The 20,129-nt window shown below is 38.7% G+C and overlaps 1 protein-coding gene across 17 annotated transcripts in view; it reads left to right on the top strand.

Annotated features, from left to right (window-relative positions):
- Col14a1 (collagen type XIV alpha 1 chain) overlaps positions 1-20,129 on the top strand; it is a 243,533-nt gene that overhangs the window by 167,753 nt on the left and 55,651 nt on the right. The window contains exons 26-34 of one of the 17 annotated variants that reach the window (XM_051159656.1): positions 2,132-2,271; positions 3,324-3,447; positions 3,741-3,884; positions 5,284-5,448; positions 6,092-6,130; positions 8,507-8,645; positions 9,576-9,718; positions 11,837-11,946; positions 13,166-13,324. The exons of 8 other annotated variants lie outside the window; for them this stretch is intronic. In XM_051159656.1, coding sequence (XP_051015613.1) covers positions 2,132-2,271; positions 3,324-3,447; positions 3,741-3,884; positions 5,284-5,448; positions 6,092-6,130; positions 8,507-8,645; positions 9,576-9,718; positions 11,837-11,946; positions 13,166-13,324 — 1,163 coding nt within the window. The remainder of the gene's footprint in view (positions 1-2,131; positions 2,272-3,323; positions 3,448-3,740; positions 3,885-5,283; positions 5,449-6,091; positions 6,131-8,506; positions 8,646-9,575; positions 9,719-11,836; positions 11,947-13,165; positions 13,325-20,129) is intronic. 8 more of the 17 variants (XM_051159661.1, XM_051159671.1, XM_051159666.1 and 5 more) reach the window with 8 other exon arrangements.

The raw sequence follows: 20,129 nt of genomic DNA, 5'->3' as shown, positions 1-20,129 counted from the left end.
GAGTATATAAAATGTTCTTATCAAATTTACACTGGATACTCATTAAGCAAGTATCTAAAGTTAGAGAAAATGCTTAAGGAAGAAAATTAAAGACACAACACTATATCCTAAATTGTATTCTTCATGCGTGTTGAAGAATTTTCTTTTATTGTAAGCAAATGTTCATTGGTAAAATTTAAAATCAAATTTGCTTTCATTTTGAAGATGAAACTTGATGCTTATTTCTTCTTTCCTTGGAAACAGAGGGCATGGTTTCCTTTCCTGCTTATAATTAGAACATGTGTAAGCCTCTTCAGGCTTAGAGTCAGACTAAGAATCTATAATACTATATAAGTCACATGAAGGACAACTGACAGGAATGAAGTTCCTACAGAAGGACCTGGGATTTTTTTCTCGAAGAAAGCAGAAAGGCAAATTATTTCATAGAGTATTTGTATGCAAGTGAACTAAGGTGAAAAGACAGATTTCTGAGGAGCAATTGTGTGCTGCATCATAAAACACAGTCAAAAATGAGAATCCACAGTAATAGAGGGAAAGAAGGATGGACCGTGAGAAACCACTTAGAGAGGACTCTGAAAGGGGCCTTTCAATGGAGAAGGTTCTGGCTTATGCTGTTGTGTGGCATTTTTATTACGCTGACATCCGTAACTACAGTTAATGATGGTTTCCTTCTGCTAGGATCGTTGGATATTTTTTGACATGTGTCAGTGGATGGTAAAGTGGCAAGGCTTTTTGAGTAATGTAGTAATTAAAGTTTGCTTATGCTTGTTCACAATGAATTATAGATTTTCTAAGGGCAGGGTCTTATGTTGCTTAGGCTGGCATCAATCTTGTCATTAGCTAAGAACGACTGTGAACTTGTGAGCCCCCTTTCTCTACCTCTCCAATGTCAGGTTTATAGACATGGGCCTCCACGTCCTGTTTTTTTTTTTATTAATTTATTCATATTACATCTAAATTGTTAGCCCTTCCCTTGTATCCTCCTATTCCTCCCTCCCTCCCACTTCCCCCCTTCTCCCCTCCCCTATGTCTGTGATTGAGGGAGACCTCCTCCCCCTATATATGCTCTTAGAGTATTGAGTCTCTTCTTGGTAATTTGCTATCCTTCCTCTGAGTGCCGCCAGGCCTCCCCATCCAGGGTACTCCACGTCCTATTTTATGTGGTGCTAGGGATGAAACTGAAGACTTTGAGCATGCTGGGTAGTCACTCTAGCTACTGTACCACATTTTCTGTTGTTTTAAAAAAACCCAGAAATACCAATCATTCAATTTACCAATAAAGACTTGGGAGCCAGATGTTGGGGTGAAAACTTGTTAGCTCAGAGAGGCCGAGGAAGCACCCGGCTGACCCTCCTACTCAGCTGGTGTCCTGTAAGGAAAAGTCTCTTCTTACTTGATGTCCCAGAAGGAAAGAGACCTAAAACCTCTCTCTCTTTCTCCGTGCTGTCTTAAATACCCTTCAACGCAATGCCCCTCTTTTCTGTTTGATCCTGGTAGCTCCACCTCTTGACCTAGGGTTAACTATATTTAATTGTGTTTACAAAAAGATCTTGGATTAAAGGTGTGTGCTAGGGTTGAGCCACACCGCAAGTTTACAGTAAACCAAAGCTAGCTCTAGGATCAAAGACTAAGGCACACCACAATTAGAAACAGCTTTTTACAGCTCACAATCTCTGAGTTCACAATGGGATCAAATATCCTGCAGTAACCCCCAATCCAATTGTAGTTGCATGATTCCACTGTATCACATGCCTTCCTCCCTGCTTGATTCCTCCAGTATTCACTCAACCTCAACTGATGACAGCGTGCACCGTGTGGTTGCACAGGCTTATTTCTTGCTGGTGGTCAATAGATACTGCTTGCTGCTCTCTTTGGTCTCTACATCCCTTTCACCCCCATTTCTCCTATTCCTCGTTTTCACTCTTTGCCGTGATTGCCAGGTTATTCCTTCCCAGTTCTCACATGCTCAGTGGAAGCTTTTCAGCATAAATAAGAGCTCTGGGCATGAAAGAGAAATGATGATTATGAAGTTGTAGCAGGTGAATCTTAATAGCTTAAGCTTTTCCTTTTGGCTTGTTAAAGATGTTATGTTCCTCTTACCTCTGACTCAAAATATATTTTTGGTCTTCAGTATGTAAAGCTGCCAAGGCAGACCTAGTATTCATGGTGGATGGATCCTGGAGTATTGGCGACGATAATTTCAATAAGATCATCAATTTTCTGTATAGCACTGTGGGAGCCCTGGACAAGATTGGTGCAGATGGAACTCAGGTAAGGCTAACCAGCTAATCGTTTTACATTACCCTATGCATTAAAAAATGATTTCTTAGTCTCTTCCTGTGGCCACTTGTCAGGGGAATGTAATGAAAGAACTGTGAAGATGGAATGCTGGTCTGTATAGACGTGTCCAACCTGTAGCTCACGGGATGCATGCATCCAGGGTTGCTTTGATGCAGCCCGACAGATTTGTAGATGGCAGCCTCCTATTGCAATCTCAAAAGGTTGGATGTCCCTGCAAGAGCTACTGCGACCAGCAGGTTACAGTTGGTAGACTAGTAGGGGGTGTTTCTTTTATATTAAGGCAGAATATCTCCTTTATGTATACTGTTTTCCCTGCCCTCGAGGGCATGGCAGTCTTGAAAGTCAGGGGCCTGGTCATGGTCACCTACGTTTAAGGATCATGCAGAATGTGAAACTCCTTCATTTATTCAACAGATATTCACAGTTGAGTGTTCCAAAATATGAAACAGTCAACTCAAAACTGCCCCATAGTAGCACAGGAGTAGAAGTAAAATGTAGGAAATTAGGATATAAAGGTTCGTGCAGCAATGAGTGACATCACGGATTTTGAAATAGAATGTACTTGGCTTCAGCTGTCTGTTCTGCCTGTGACCACATGTATGACCTTGTCCTTCCTGCTTGATTTCATGTGACTCAGTTTTCTCCTGAGTACAGTAGGTGGAACCATTGTAGCTACTTTATATTTGTGCCACAGGAAGCTCTTATAAAGAATACAACCCTGATTCTCTGGCACAGCCAGTTATCAGATTTAGGAGGTCAATTTTTTTTTTACTTGTCAGATGAAGTGGCAAAGCCCCTACAGATCTTAGGAAGACTTTCTAAAACTTCTGGTTCTTAATAAGTACCTAGAACTTAAAATTCAATTTGCCTTCAAATTTGACATTTAACCATATGACATTTTAATGGGTGGATTTGTTTAAGGAACAGATTTAAACAGTGGGTGATACTGTGCTACTGAGTGTGTTTTCTGACCCCATGAAAGTCCCTATCTGTGTAAAAGTGTGGGCACCCTCTGTCTCCAGGTGGCCATGGTTCAGTTCACTGATGACCCCAGGACAGAATTCAAACTTGATACTTACAAAACCAAAGAGACACTTCTTGATGCAATTAGACACATTTCCTACAAAGGAGGAAATACTAAAACAGGTAAGAACCAGACAGACAAACATTGAGAAAACAATGCCCAACTAAAGCTCACAATAATCATGGAAGACTTTCCGATGACTCTGTCATGAGGCTTGCTTACTTGTTTCGGTGCCAAGGATGGAACCCAGGGCTTTGCACATGCATCACAGGTACTTCCCGTTTCTGTTGGAGCCTTGGCTCCCAAGACACATAATTTTAAATTGTCCTCATTGATGTAACAACACTGTCCCACTCTTTTCTGCCCTAGAACACACATGGAGGAGGGAAATGCAACTGTTGATTCTTTGTTTCAGGAAAAGCTATCAAGCACGTTCGAGATACCTTATTTACTGCAGAGTCAGGTACAAGGAGAGGCATCCCAAAAGTTATTGTGGTTATAACTGATGGAAGATCGCAAGATGACGTCAACAAAATCTCCAGGGAGATGCAAGCTGATGGTAAGGTTCCCAGTTATTCAGTCATGGGTACCAAGAGCAATGATGGCATTAAACACACATTCCTATCAGCCTAATTAAATATCTTCTGGGGGATGATACAGTTTCTTTAAAAATCACATACCTTTACAATTCCGTAACTAGGTGCTTTTATTAGAGAGAATCTATGATTTTTAATAGCAGGGCACCCTGTCTAAGAGATCCAGCAATGAGTTACAATATTGTTGAAAGGACCACTTTAGAAGTCAGATGTGTTGGCACACACCATTAATCCCAGCACTGGGGAGGCAGAGACAGTGAATCTCTATGAATTCGAGGCCAGCCTGATCTACAAATTGAGTCCAATACAGTCAGGGCAGTTACACAGAGAAACCCTGTCTCGAAAAAACAAAAAGAAGAAGAAAAAGAAGAAAAGAAGAAGAAGAAGAAGAAGAAGAAGAAGAAGAAGAAGAAGAAGAAGAAGAAGAAGAAGAAGAAGAAGAAGAGACACTCTAAATGGCCAAAGAGAGGAAGAAATGCACTGTAGAAACTCCCTGTCTGCTGTAAAATAAATGTTCTCACAGGATGGCTGTGAAGATTCAGTTATATAAAATGTGTGCGCTGATTTGTTTCAACTGTGAACTTGACATAATCAGGAATAACCTAGAAAGGGCAGCTCAATGAAAATATGTTTAAATCAAGTTGGCCCACGGGCATTCCCATGAGGGGTTTTCTTCTTAGGTGGATTAGTGGAGGTGCGATGACCCATGCTGCATGTGGGTGGCACTACTTCATGGGGCTGGGCCCTGAAATGAGAGAGGAGACATGTACTCTGTCTTCCTGATGATGATGGCTGCAGTGTGACCAGGATCCTCACATTCCTGCCGCTGTGATGCCCCTGCTGTGATGGACTGTCACCCGGAACTATGAGACAGAATAAACCCTTTCTCTCCTAAGGTGTCAGGTGTTTTGTCATGGGAAAGAAACCAAGACTTAAACACTTAACTGCCAGTTTCTACATGGTGACCCAGTGTAGGCTGCTAGGCCTGAAGTTATACTTCTGAAGGGAAACTATTCTATTTAAATACCACCTCATGCCACAGATGTCAAAAATAACTATTAAAAATATGCAACAGTAAATACGTTACTCCAATGGGGACCATTCTGGCTCATTTACCAACTGGGGCTTTAGCTTTATTGTTTTGTTTTGTTTTTTAATGGAAAACCTCTTTAAGGGACGAGGGAATAATTCTCACATAATGAAATATGCACATGAAGAATTCTGATGCACAGTAAAGAATGAATTAACCACTCCTAGTGGGCTTTCTAAACAAGAACATCTTAAACATCTGGGTATCCAGCATCTTGCCTTGTATTCCACGAAGTTAAAGCTAATCAGAAGTCTGCTCTGTGTCTGTTGCAGGGTACAATATCTTTGCCATCGGTGTGGCCGATGCGGATTACTCTGAGTTGGTTCAGATTGGCAGCAAGCCCAGCGCACGTCACGTCTTCTTTGTGGATGACTTCGACGCCTTTAAGAAAATTGAAGATGAACTAATTACTTTTGTCTGTGAAACTGCATCAGCAAGTTAGTTCTTTAGAACTTGTGTTCATAAGTATTATTTTAAAATCTAAAATATCTAATAATGGCCAAATGAGGAGTTCCATATGGAGCTGAGGAAGAACTATTGGCTCCAGGGCTGGTTATTGTGCAGATGTTAAGGACTGTGGTTTTGCACATATGAGGTAAACATCCTCTCTCCTGCCTTTAAAGGTTTAGGTTGATGAAGATCTTCCAAAGTTGACAATGCGCATTAAACACGGGAGTGTGAGACAGGATGATAGGCCCAAGTTTGAGGCCAGCTTGAGATATGTAGTGAATATCAGCCAAAGTTACATAGGAAGACCTTGTCTTAACAAACCAAAACCATAGCAAACCAATAAATGTAGGAAATAGTTTTCTAAGATGTCTTAATCAAAACTTCCTTCAACATGTGCTTTCTAGTAACAACCATTGAGTTAATGGATCCAGGAGAGTGGTTGAAAACTATGACTCTTTGGTTCTAAAGTGGGACAGTAGACAACCACAGCCACATTGAATTAGAGTTACCCCACAGGTCAGTGGTGGAATGCTTAGGGAAGTTATGTTCATTTCCTGTGCCCATAACACTGGAATCATGTATTTTGAAGAAATATGAGCTGGAGTTTATATTGCTTGCTTTGTTTTTCAGCCTGCCCAATGGTGCAGAAGGATGGAGTGGAACTAGCAGGTACGCAGCATCACAGTTTTCATTATATTTTTTTTATTGAAAAATAGATTTATTCACATGATTATATTCTGATTATAGTTTTCCATCCCCAACTCCTTCACGATCCTCCTTCCTCCCTTCTCATCTGAAATCCACACCTTCTCTGTCTCTCATTAGAAAACAAGTAGGCATCTAAACAACGATAATAAAATAAGTGATTATGAAACCAAATTAGAAAAAATAAGACAAAATAGGACCAAACAGACAAACAAACAAACAACAGAAAAGAAGCCAAAGAAAAAGTTCAAGAAACACATTTAGATATAAGTATACACACATTTGCGCATGTAGGAATCTCATAAAAACATAAAAAGAGAAGCCATAATATATATGCCAAGGACTTGTAAGGTACTAAAAAGGATCCCTGACAAGAAATGAGACAAAGAACCTCCAGAGATGCCAATGAGTTAATTTTGTATTAGCTTATAATGTTGAGCTTAGGGCCTGGCCTTGAGAGTGTCTCCAGTGATACTCCATTGGAGAAAACAAAAATTTCACTCCACAGTGGTTAAAATTGGAGATAGCTTCTGGGTTAGGCATTAAAGCCCGTATTCATTTCTCATAGGTCTGTGACCCTATCTGGTGCTGACCCATGTGTAGGTTTTGTGCGTGGTGCCACAGACTCTGAGTTCATATGCGCGTTTTTGTTGTGTTTAGAAGGCCCTGTTTCCTTGATGTACACCATCCCCTCTGACTTTTATACTCTTTCTATCTCCTTTTTCATGGGTTCCTTGAGCCACACAGGAAGGTATTTGATGGAGATATCTCACTTAAGACTGCATATGCCATGGTCTCTCACTTTCTGTATATTGGCTGCAGCTTTCTGTATTGTTTCTATCTATTGCCAGAGGAAGCTTCTTTGGTAATGACTAAGCAAGTCACTGATCTATGACTACAGGGGAATAAATATTAGGAGTCATTTTATGGCCATGTTCCTTTAGCAGAATGGGAGTGTTCCATTTTCTCCTAGGTCCCTGGCCTATTTAGTTTCAGATCGTTGGCTACATGAGGAGTTCCATCTCATGGGGTGAGCCTTACATCCAGTCAGATATTGGATGGTTACTCCCACAAGCCTTGCACTGTTATTGAACTAACACATCTTCCAGGCAGGTCATCACCATAGACCAAAGAGTTTGCAGCTGGGTTGGTTTTTACCTTTCTTCTTTGGTAGCATAAAGAATATGCTCCAGTACCAAGGACTGTAGTCCATAGGGGTTAAGACTCCAGGTAGGCAACAGCTCGACTTCTTCACATTTCCTGTGTTATCTATGTGTTTCCTTCAACAATAGGGCCTTACTGTCAGTTTATAGAGAGCAACCAACAGCCTTGGCAATAGTCTGGGTTGTTTAGGGGATTTCCCTGAGGCCCCTTTGGCCAACAATTCAATTAGATGTAATTCATTCCTAGTATTGGATGTTTCCTTCAGTGACAAAAGATGTCTATTTGGGGCTCCCTCCCCCTGTTGTTTGTTGGTTTTATTTAGATCACCTTCATACATTTTTATATTTTAGGGTGCTTCTACTGTGTTAGGTTTCCTTATCATTCCTCAGATGGCCCTTACTTTTAGCTCACTCTTTCCATGTTCTCTCCCTTGTCCCTTTTATTCCTCCTGCTCCCCATTCACTCCTCCCATTCCTGCCCTCCTCTATCAATAACTATCTATTCTATTTTTCATTCCCAGGGAGACCCATTTCTACCCCCTAGTCCCTTGCTTTATACCTAACCTCGGCTGTTATAAGGGTCGTAGCTTGCTTATTGAACACTTAAGGAGATCAGGGGGTATACAAACAGGAAGGGAGAAGGCAAAGTATCTTTATCTATAGATGATATTATTGCATACATTAAGTGATCCTAAAAATTCTACCAGGAAGCTCCTGCAGCTGATAAACACTTCCATTAAAGTAGCTGGATACAAAGTTAACTAAAAAAAAATCAGTAGCCTTCCTGTAGGCAAATGACAGTTGTACTAAAAAAGAAATTAGAGAATCAACATCTTTCCCAGTGGCCTTAAAAAATATCTTGGTGCAACTCTAACCAAGCAAGTGAAAGATTTATGTGATAAAAACTTTAAGACATTAAAAAATGAAATCGAAGAAGATAACAGAAGATGAAAGGTCTCCGAAGCTCATGGATCCATAGGATTAGTATAGTCAAAATGGCTACAAACATAACCTACAGATTCAACACAATCCCTATTATTATCACAACATTTACATACAAATGTTGATTAATGCTTGTTTTGGGTCCCTCTGTCTGTTTTTTAAAATTATTTAGTAGAAAATTTTTAAAAATTTAAATTTCCTGCTTGCTCTTATGCTCCCTCTCTCACCACCTTAGGGTTTAAGATGATGGAAATGTTTGGTTTGGTTGAAAAGGATTTTTCTGCAGTGGAAGGAGTCTCTATGGAACCTGGCACTTTCAATTTGTTCCCGTGCTATCAAATCCACAAAGATGCCCTGGTTTCCCAGCCGACCAAGTATGTTTTCCTTGAGAGATGCTAAAGTCAGTTGTATGTTTATTATATCTCAATATAAAAATGATGTCAGTTTGTAATTTACTATAAAGTTTGTAGTAAGATTTATTATGATGGTTAGAGCAAATGATGTTTATAGTTCTTTGTTTAAAAAACAGCCCTAGGGGTGAAAATATGGCTTAGTCAGCAGTTAAGAGCACTAGCTGTTCTTCCAGAGGTCCTGGGTTCAATTCCTAGCCCCCACATAACAGATCATACCCATCTGTAACTCCACTTCCAGGGGATCTGGTGACCTCTCCTGGCCTCTCTGCACATTAGGCAGGCATGTGTTGCACAGATCTATACGCAGGCAAAACACCCTTACACAGGACATAACTTTTTTGAAAAATGAACATAAAACCTCAGCTCCATTCTATAATCCCATTTGGAGTTTAGCTCATTTTCATCTGTGAAGACATGTAAAAGTAATTGATGCTGACATAGCAACACAGTGGCCCGTATGTTATTCTAAACACTGACATATGCTAGCTCTTAAGCCTCTGAACAACCCCAAAGTGAGAACTCAGAGAAGCCAGTGGCATGAGGTCAAATCCCTAGTTAGAGGCAGGGAGATGATTTAGTTGATACTTACGTTTGTCATGTAACCATGATGAACTGAATTCAGATACCCGGTACCCACGAGAAAAAAAAAAAAATGGATGCAGTGGCATCAGTCTGTAATCCAAGCGCTCCAGAGTGAATTGGCGGGAGGGAACAGGAGCATACTCCCGGAAGCTGGAGAGCCAGACAGCCTAAATCAGTAGTCTGATGGAGATTGGTAGCAATCTCCTCTTGTTTTTCAAAGCCTCTATAGTGGAAATATGTTACTTTATGGTCAAAGGATAACTTTTTCAAGAAAAAGACAATAAGGCATTATTTTCTTCCCACTATCAGATATCTGCATCCAGAAGGATTGCCTTCCGACTACACGATGAGTTTCGTGTTCCGGATCCTTCCCGACACGCCACAGGAGCCGTTTGCTCTTTGGGAGATTTTAAATAAAAACTCTGACCCACTGGTTGGGATCATTTTAGACAGTAAGTATTTTTATGTGTGTAGCAGGTGCTGCATGCATGATTATGCATGTGGTGTGCCATCTTGCCATGCCATGTTGCAACATATGTAATGTATAAACAACACGTGGTAGATTATGAAATCATTGATTTGTTCACTGATTAGCATATTCTTTCAAGAAATGTTCCCCGAATGCCTGCTCTGTGCTAGAATTAACCACAAAGTGGTTCTCAACCTGTGAGTTGCTGCCATTAGAAAACACACATTTCAGATGGGCTTAGGAATATTTCACCACTCAGAAGCAAAATTACAGTTATGAAGTAGAAACAAAAATAAATTTATGGTTGGGGATTCCTAAGGCCATTGGAAATAAGAGTTTTCTGATGGTCACAACTCACAGGCTGAGAACCATTGCTCTTCATGGACGGTGAGCAAGGTGAAGCCAGACAACCAGTTTCTACTAGAGTGAAGACTTCAGGCAGAGCAAAATTGGGGGCACAGAGTTGTTTGGAGAAGTGGGATGAGAAGTTCATTTATTGGACATTGATTTTACGAATACAAATGCCCATTTGCTATTCCACAGACTGCCAATTTGGCAAAATTGTATTTGGAAAAAATTCTTGGATAGAGATATAAATTTGGAAGGTGTGTGTGTGTATGTGTGTGTGTATGTGTGTGTGTGTGATACATGACACCAAGCTCTTATTGCCAAGAAAGTGAAGAGAAGAACATCTGTCCAGATGCTGGGAAGCTACAGGATTTGGAGGTTAGAAATTGAGGAGGTACCAGCAAGGGAAGCTTGCCCTGTCCTGCTCTGAAGTGTAGCACATAATGCCCAGTCTTTGATTCATGCCACTGAGTTTATTGGGTCTCAGAATTAGAATGAAGCTAGAAACCCAAACCCAGAAGGTGTGACTACCTACCGACAAGCATTTGATAAAGAGACTTTTGGTCTTATTTCCAAAAGAAATAAAGGAAAGGTTTAGTACATAGAAATCAACCAACATAGTAAGAGGAAAAGCTTTTGCTTTGATATCGAAGCTAAAGAGAATCTGCAGACTGAAAGGGCTCAAGTCATTAATTCCATATATGCTCTAGGCTCAAAAGTAAAGAAGTCTTAGAATTACTAAGTTGGTTTGCTGCTTGTTCTATTTAGCTTTAACTGTCACTTTGACATAGTGTGGAGTCACTTGAGAATGGAATCTCAAATAAGGAACTGCCCAAATTAGATTGTGGAGAACTGTCTTGACTGTTAATTGATATTGGAAGGTCCAGCCCATTGTGGGCGGCACCTTGCCTAGGCAGATGGGTCTATACTACATAAAAGAAAGCTGGATAAAATGAGTCTGCTAATAAACCACCCAGCAGCATCTTCCATGGCTTCTGCTATGCCTGTTTGGTTGTGTGGAGTAGCAAATAGGCTTGGCCTTTGGGTCCTTGCCTTGAGTTCAGAGATAGACTTGTGACCTGTCAGCTTAAGTAAGCTTTTTGCTCCCCTTGATTGCTCTTGGTCAGAGTGTTTCATTACAGAAAGGAAACTAGAATATTCTACTTAAAAGTAAAGTAGAAATTAAATTTTATTCTAAGAAAGAGCTGTTGAGAAAAGAGTATTTTTTGAGTATTTTTGTTTTTAATAATTAAATATTCCTCGTAAGACAAAGGACTAAACATTAAGAAGCTTTTGTTTGTCTGTTCATAATAAAGGAGACATCTGTTTACTCCTTGCTTTACATATGTCCTGGGAAAGCTGGTGTTTGTGGTGGGCTAGTAAGACAAAGTGCCTAGTTTTTCTTTGCTAATATTTATTGATAGCACCCTCTCTCATTATCTTCTTCTACTCTAAGCTTTGATGGCGTCGGCCAGTAGGAGGCATGGAGAAGAGCTGAGGCAAAGCAGTGTAAGGGAAGGACACATACATGTTTCTGGTCTCCCCAGCATCACTTGTCATTTAGTCCCTGTGGTAGCCACCCGAAAGCTTGTAACAAACTGGGGGCTCTTCAGTGTCTCATCCCATTATTTGGTTTTAGAAATGGTTTCCAAACAGTGGATCCACTATTTTCTGTCCAGTTGAGTTTTAAGAGCAAGCTATTCACCCACTTCGATTATTTCTAAGATATTTTGGCTTTTCTTTATTTGACTAGATGGTGGAAAAACTCTAACTTATTTCAGCTATGACTACACTGGCGATTTTCAAACTGTTACTTTTGAAGGACCTGACATCAGAAAGATGTTCTATGGAAGCTTTCACAAGGTTGGTGAGGGTTCCTGTGATGTAATTATTGATTCTATTTTCTGTTGGAGGGAGGGAAAACAGAAGTATGTGGAGTGTGTGTGTGTGTGTGTGTGTGCTTTGTTTTGTTTTGTTTTGTTTTTTGAGACAGGATCTTTCTGCATAGCTCTGACTGTCCGGGAACTCACTTTGTAGACCAGGCTGGCCTCAAACTCATAGAGATCCACCTGCCTCTCTGCCTCCCAAGTGCTGGGATTAAAGGCATTCTCCACCCACACCTGGCTCAGAAATACATTTCATAAAATTCATGGAGCTTTTGGTTTCAGAGTTTAAATGGAGTAAGAAGTACTTCTTTTGGGATGTGATAATGACAGCCATGATTCTGAGCTAGTAGGTTTGAGATGAGATACTGAAATATGCATTCCTAGCAGGCTCTCACAGGAGATATTGACAGATTTGGCCCTGAAACCCCCTTTGAGGAGAAAGCAACACATTATTAATCAACCAGTGCTCATTTGCTACATTACATAATATAACATGTAATGTGTAATATAGTAAAGATTGCTGGTCATTATAGTGACATAGCTTAGTGGGTAAATACACTTAGCATCAGGAACTGCAGGCTCAGTGACCTGAGATTCATCCCTGGGACCCATGTGAAAGATGGCCGGAGAAAACCAACACCACAGAATTGTTCTCTGACCTCTATACATATGTTAGTGAACATGTGTACACACACACATACACACAATACACACAGTACACACAGTACACACACACACTCATACTTAGAAAGGATTGCTGGTCTCTCTGGTCAGTTGAAGATGAGATATGATAGATATTGATTTTCATTCAAAAACTTATACCCAACAAGATAGGAAAGATGTTTACTCCAAGTTTGCCAAATGCAAATAGCCAAGTCACTATGAATGTAACATTTACATAATCCCTGGTTGTCTCGGGGTTCTTCCTGCTGTATGTAGTTTATTTTATTCATGTGTAATAATGTAAATGTATAGGTTAAAAAAGAAACAATAAAAAATGAAAAAGGTAGCTCTTTCAAAGTCATGTCAAAATAAAGTTTTTTAAGAGATGATTCTTGAATGTTGAACAGTCACAGAAAATGTACACAGAGACAGAATTCTTCCTTTCTCTACTTAATGATGAGTCAGACAATTACACGAGTTGGTTGATCCTTCTCCCCTAAAGGACTTCCTAAAACATCTTTTACTTTACATAGCTCCATGTTGTTATCAGCAAGACTTTGGCTAAAGTGGTTGTTGACTGTAAGGAAGTGGGCCAGAAGGCAATAAATGCATCGGCAAATATCACCTCGGATGGTGTGGAAGTACTAGGGAGAATGGTCAGATCAAGAGGACCAAATGGAAACTCTGCACCAGTAAGTAGATAAAGAAGTGAAACTGTGTGTCTGTTACAGGAAACATTCCTTTAATACATATTTAGCTTTTTTCAAGGGAGGGATTGATGGATACATGGATAAATGCATAGATAGATAGATAGATGATAGATAATAGAAGATAACATTAGATGGGTAAGTTGATAGATGATAGATAATTGATAGGTAGATTATAGGTAATTGATAGCTAGATGATAGATAGGTGATGACTCTTTAAGCTAACATAGATGTTCAAGGCAGTAGGCTTCCATCCATTATAAATTGACTGCTTCAGGTACTAGGCTAGCTAATTATCTAGATACATTTAATATTTTAATATTATTATATTCAGCATCTTATTTGTGACATAAGTGGCTTGTTAGTAGAATTCAAAACTCTTCAGGTATAAATTTATGCAAGAAAATAAAAATCCATACCAAGTTTTCAACATTATATCCAGGAAAGTGGTATATTGCCTCTAATTTGAGTTAGACTTGTATGTTGTTAAACTACTTTTTGCTATCAATAACCTTTTAATTATTAGAAGTTCCTTATGTAAAAATATATCTAAAATCATTTTTACATCATTAAAGTGGAACTTAAGTCTTAGAGACTTTCAATTGGCATATAAATCACATTCCTTTCACTCACTGCCCACATAAAGAATAGTATATACAGCATTTTGTTTTAACAGCATGCACTCAAAGCTAATTAGTAGTACTCTCTCATTTGAGTCATTCTAAAACTAGTTGCATTTGATTTCTCCAAAAGTACTGTGACTGCTCTTATCTGCATTTATCCTGTATGTAACACCAGACACTGTTTCCAAGAGAATGTAAAACTAAAGAATTAGGAAATTAAGGATATGCTGGATCAATAAATGCAAGGATGAATTTAAAAGAAGGGAGGGGGACTCTGGGCCCAAATCATTTAGTAGTGTTTTAATCTTCTTAAGTTTAGGCATGGTGCATCTAAAGTCCCTGACAGTAGTACTCAAAGGTGACCAGCTGTATTATATTACTTAGTGATGAAAATATTCACAACAATGAATTTTTCATCTTCCATCTCACCTTTTACAGACAACTAAATATTCATTTACAATCTGATTGCTGACTGTCACATATTTTTGTTTTTTATTTATTCATATTTTACATCTTTGGAGAGACTATAAAGTCCATGAAATAGAAATGACAGCATGGGCTTCTTTAAAAAAAATCATCACAGTGTCTGACACATTCTTACAAGCAGAATAAGTGCCAAAGTACACTTGAAAGAATGAGAATAGAAATGGATTATAATCTCACACATAGGGTTTTGTTTTTGATTCTGAGGCTTGAACGTAGGACCCCTGACTGAGCTACATTCCTAGCTCCAGACTATTTGATTTACACAATTTCTTTCCTCAAAAGATGTTATCTGTGGTATACCCTATATATGGCTTGGACTGCAATCTCTTAATATACACCCTACTTGCCCCTATTTGTATTTTATAAATATAAATTTATAATAACAATTATAATAATTGTGTCTCAAATTACACCATGGTTAACAATGTGCTCCATATACATAACCAATAAAATATCAAAAATTGATTTCTACACCTAAAGGTGCCTGTCCCTCTTAGGTATGTTGATGATAATTTTTCACTTTGGGATACCAAAGCGATGTAGTTGAACAGTGGGTCCTTTGTGGCAGCTTGCAGCCAGTAGTAGACAAAGGGGAATTTATAGATGCCAATAACTAAAGAGTTCTTTGTAAGGCTACTAAGAAAAAAAGAGCCGTAGCTTCTCTTATATTCTAGAAATCTATGAAGGACTCCTAAATAGATTTTTCAGTCTTCCCACTTACTAAAGAATTTGCTTGTGCTGAAATGGATAATATTAGGTTAAATCTTAAAAAATGCAGTGAGTAGTCAGCCTTGCTTTGGGAGGGGGCGTAGCTTGATGCTATCAGGGCCACATGAGAGACATCCTGGCCTTTGGATTTCAGTTTCAAAAAATATCCATCTCAGTGTTGGTATTCCTCTGGCAACCAGTAAAAAGGAAGATGTAGTGGGCACCGTTCAGATAAGTCCAGGAGGGACAGTTATAATAGAGGCTCACAGGTCAGCGTCACCTGGTTCAGCGTGTTGGAGGACTGTTACGTTTCCCTTTCTAAAGAAAATGTGTCCTTTCAAGCCATGGTCAAGCAAAGGAGAGAGAGTTTAAAGTTATAGTAGCTACTGTATAGAAATTGCTTGCATTCCTAATAAAAACAACCCAGGCTCAGAAATGCAAGATTCTGTGGGCGGTGGCTGTCCCTAAGGAGACTGAACTAACAAGCAGGCTTAACTTAGCTGTCGAAACACATGTGCAAAGAAAAGTGGCTGCCTCTCCTTTCTAGTCTTTCTTCCTCAGAGGTTTGTTAATTTTTAATTTTTTTTTTATTTTTTATTTTTTTAAAGTTGGAGGTTCTGGCATGGGACTATGTTTCTTAAAGTCGTTTTTTCTGCTCTCTGAATCTAATACTTAGGCAGTTATTCAGTTGGCATTTGTTCAGCCTCCTGCTATTTAAATAAAAGAGAAATATGCCAAGAAGCCACCTATAATTTTATACACCAGGTAAAAGTTTTTGGTGTAGAATTCAGCATGAGACCAGCTGATGTTCACTAGCCAAATGTTAATTTTCTTCTCTATTGAGAACAGGCTTCCCTTCACACACATACTCTGATCACAGTTGCCCAGCTCCCAACCTCCGTCTTTCTTCACCCACCCATATCCATAGCCTTTCTTTCTCTTACCCATTAGAATACAAACAAGCATTCAAAAATATCAATAATAAAATAAGAAAAAACAAAGACAAACAAACCAGGATAAGGCAAACCAAAGAACACATATTTTAAAGAGAGAGAGCCTACCTACAGTTCTCAGAAAGAAAATGTTTTTCTAACTAGCCTACAAACAGACAACCCATAAATACAAAGATAAAATTACACTATTGGCTTAATTCCAGGAAGAGAAAGAAAGAGTAACCAAAAGGGAAAACAGAATTTACTGACTGTGGAACACTTTTTTTTTGCTAAGATGGGGTGATGGTTAAGGAGAATGGGGGCACTCAAATACACGGCTAATAAAAGTTACTCATTTGAACATATAAAGAAAAAAGGGCCAAAGATTAAGAAACACATACAGATGCGTGCACACACATGCATGTGCACGTGCGCACGCACGCGCGCACACACACACACACACACACACGAGAGAGAGAGAGAAAGAGAGAGAGACAGAGAGACAGAGAGTGAGAGAGACAGAGAGAGAGACAGAGGCAGAGACAGAGAGACAGAGAGACAGAGGCAGAGACAGAGAGACAAAAGCAAAAACTCATAAAAACCATATTTATAAACAAACCATCATCTGGACAAAGTGGCAGACTCCAGAATGGGGAAAGATTTTTTTTACCAACTATACTTTTAATAGTGGGCTAATACCTGAAATATATAAAGAACTAAAACAAAATAAAACAAAAACACCTGACATTAAGAAAGTAGGTCCTAAATTTTAAAAAATTTTCCATGTTTTGCTTCTTTAAATCCATAAATTATAACAGTAGCTAATACATATGACTGCTATGGTCTAGGAAATATGTACTCCCTCCAAAATATCAATTAAATATTCTAAAGCTATAAGAAGAGATATTCATGTTGTTCACTTTATTGGTGGTAAAATGTAGGCTTGAAGAAGTTAATGAGAGCTCTCATTAACAACAACAACACCTGAAGAAATTGAGGTATGAGGCTCTATCTTGCTACCGTTGGAAATCCAGTGTTGTCTTCCAATAGACCAGACTGACTCTGTAGACCTTAAGGCAGCAGGGAAGGACGTCAAATCTGATCTGGTGACCATGTGCCCATCTGTTCTGTCACAGTTTCAAAGACTTACTATTTCAGTTACAAGCTTGCAAATAATTGTGGTCAAAACTTACCCTCAAAATATTTCTATACACAAACATTTAAATTTCTACCAACAGGCATAAAAATTGTTAACTTTAATGTCTCAATTGAATTAGAACACTCATGTTTTCCTAAAATTTAATAAATTAAAAGCAAGCCAAAGCTCTACCACAGCAAATACCAAATACTTCTTGCTTTGTTAATGAAGTCAAGGAGAAGTTGGACATTCATGAGAAATGGAAGAAGGCTTAGGTCCGCGAGGCTCTATCTATGGAGTGATCTTATACACAGAAAGCTTTTGATTTATACAACTACATAAATGCTCTTATATTCAAGAAAAAATAGAGGAGAAAGTCTGGTACTGAGTGCAAAGTGGAGCCAAGAGAATTTTGAAATTCCCATTCATAGATCAAAATGATTCAACTGCCGAAAAATATTTTAATCTTATTTTCTTGCTAACACTTGACCCCAAATGACTTGCCTTTTGAACAACACCCAGACAAAATGTCCAGTGATGAAAAATGTGCATTTGTAACTGGCTAAGTATTCTATTTGGAGAAATTAGAAAGTGTTAATGTAAAAAGTAACATGTCTTTCCTTGTGTTTTAAAAATCCATTTTTTTAAATAGTTTTTGGCTCAGCAGAAGAAGGCTGTCTCTTGTACTAACCGCCTGAGTTATAACTTCTTTTGAACCATGATGTTTTGTATTCCAAGGCTCTCAAGTATGAGATGCTTTGACATAACATCGCTGTGCTACCTGCTGTGCCATTATATAGCTACATATGCCATTGCTTTCGGAATAAAAGCAGGAGTCTTTTTTTTTTTTTAATTTGTTGTTGCTGTTTTTTTTTTTTAAATCCGTCTGTAGAAATGTGCCTTGGGAGAGAAGTCTTAAGTACAGGCTAAGAAATCTAAGCTATCACAGAGCCAAAACAACTGTGAATAAATTTGTTGTACTCAAAGAAAAAGCTGTTGATCCCATCCATTTAACTTGCAAAAGAAAAGGCAGCCCACACAGTGGCATTCCTCAAATGATAGTATTGGCCCCATTAAATACTTTGTGGACATTTGATCCCTTCAGTAGATAAACTGAGTTCATACAAATCCTAATCCCTCCACAGGGCAGAGGGCTGGGCAAAGGTTTACATGTAGACATTATGCAGCTACAGGTGCCCGAGCGTTGAATGTTTTTTGGAAAAAGTTCAAGAAGGCTTGATGTATAGTGGAGGTGGTGAAGGGCTTTTGCTTTAAGTCAATCTTTCCACTCAGTAAAATATTTGAACATGAGGGCTTTATCCAGGAATGTTAAATTTCTTAATGCCCAGAAGATTTCCAGACAGAGCTGACTATAGCTGATGCTTGCTATTCATAATGAGACCCATTGAATAAATGTTCTCAAATGGAATAGCATTAGAAAGTCATTTTAAGCATTTAACTCAAAGATCCATTTATTACTAAATAAACCACACTGCTTTAGACCACACGTTGGTTGTGCTGTTCAAATCTCAACTGGAATTGAGCTTTCATGATGTACTTCAATGACTTATGCTTTCTCAGTTTGGGTCCTACCAACCTGGACTGCAGAATGGACATGATCATCTCTGTGCTTGCTACACGGTGATCATCTCAGAAAAACGGAAAGACATATAGTGCTTAGAATAATACCCAGCACAGAGATAATTTTCAAAACTTGTTGGTAAATATTGTTTTTTTCCCCCACTGACATTTTTCAAAGTGGTCAAAATAAATAATAATTTAGAAGAAAACTATTCTGTATCTTTCCTTGCTACTGTCACTTTCACTTTGATTCTATGGTTTTGGCTTTGATGCTTTAAAAGTAAACTATGAGAGAGTCGTGCATTGAACTTTAAAGTGATATTTACTGTTAATTGCAGGTGTGTTTCAGACACTGGTCTATTACTCTTTTCATATTAACTCATTTGATCTTTACAACAAGCATGAGCTGCTAATAGAACTGAGCTTCTCTTTCCTGAAATCTGTGGAACCACAGAATTTGAAATCTGGAAAAGTCAAATATACACGATGAGGAATCTTGAAGACGGGATCCAGGTCTACACACTAGAGCTAGTTATGTTTTGTGTGCACCTTTCGCACATATTCAATGGGACCTTTAGACATCTTATTTTCTTGCTAACACTTGACCCCAAATGACTTGCCTTTCAAGCTACACCCAGACAAATTGTGCATTTGTAACTGGCTAAGTATTCTATTTGGAGAAATTACAAAGTGTTAATGTAAAAGCTGCCCACATTTTACAAAAAAACCACCCAAGCAAGGCCAGATGTAGAATTTTCATCTCAACACTCAGAGAGCTTCGTGCAGTCAGAGTAGTGGTGCTCAACTATGTCAGCACACACTTTTACAGATGAGGAGAACGAGCATTTGAAACAGGAAATAATTTCTTCAAAACAACTTAGCTCACCAGGGCTGGACTCAGGACTGCTCTCAGCACCCTAGCGCCATTGGCTCCAGTGTTTGTGCTCTCTGAATTATTTCTTGTATTTTACATTTACATAAGTCTGATGCGCACACTTTTGGAAATGTTTAATTTTTTAGTTTTCTTTATCATTATTTTGTTGTATGGTATCCCTTATAGAAAGCATTGCTTGCTGAGGGATGGTTGCAGATTAAATGAAAATATACCATCTTCCCATTCCTTTGATTGATAACATGCTTCAATATTTCAAATTATACAGAAGAAATAAGTAAAAAATAATTAGGTCATTAAGTTAGTGTTAGCCCTCATAATGTTATAAAGATAATATCTGTATATTTCACCTTGTACCTTGAATTATTATCAACATATGTGAGTGAAACAAGACTAAGCATTTACCATGTGACACATTACTAAAATGAAA

This window comes from Acomys russatus, chromosome 17 (assembly GCF_903995435.1).
Source record: "Acomys russatus chromosome 17, mAcoRus1.1, whole genome shotgun sequence".
Taxonomy (NCBI): Eukaryota; Metazoa; Chordata; class Mammalia; order Rodentia; family Muridae; genus Acomys; species Acomys russatus.
The sequence above is the reverse complement of the archived record's forward strand: the minus strand, read 5'-3'. Positions and strand labels throughout refer to the sequence as shown.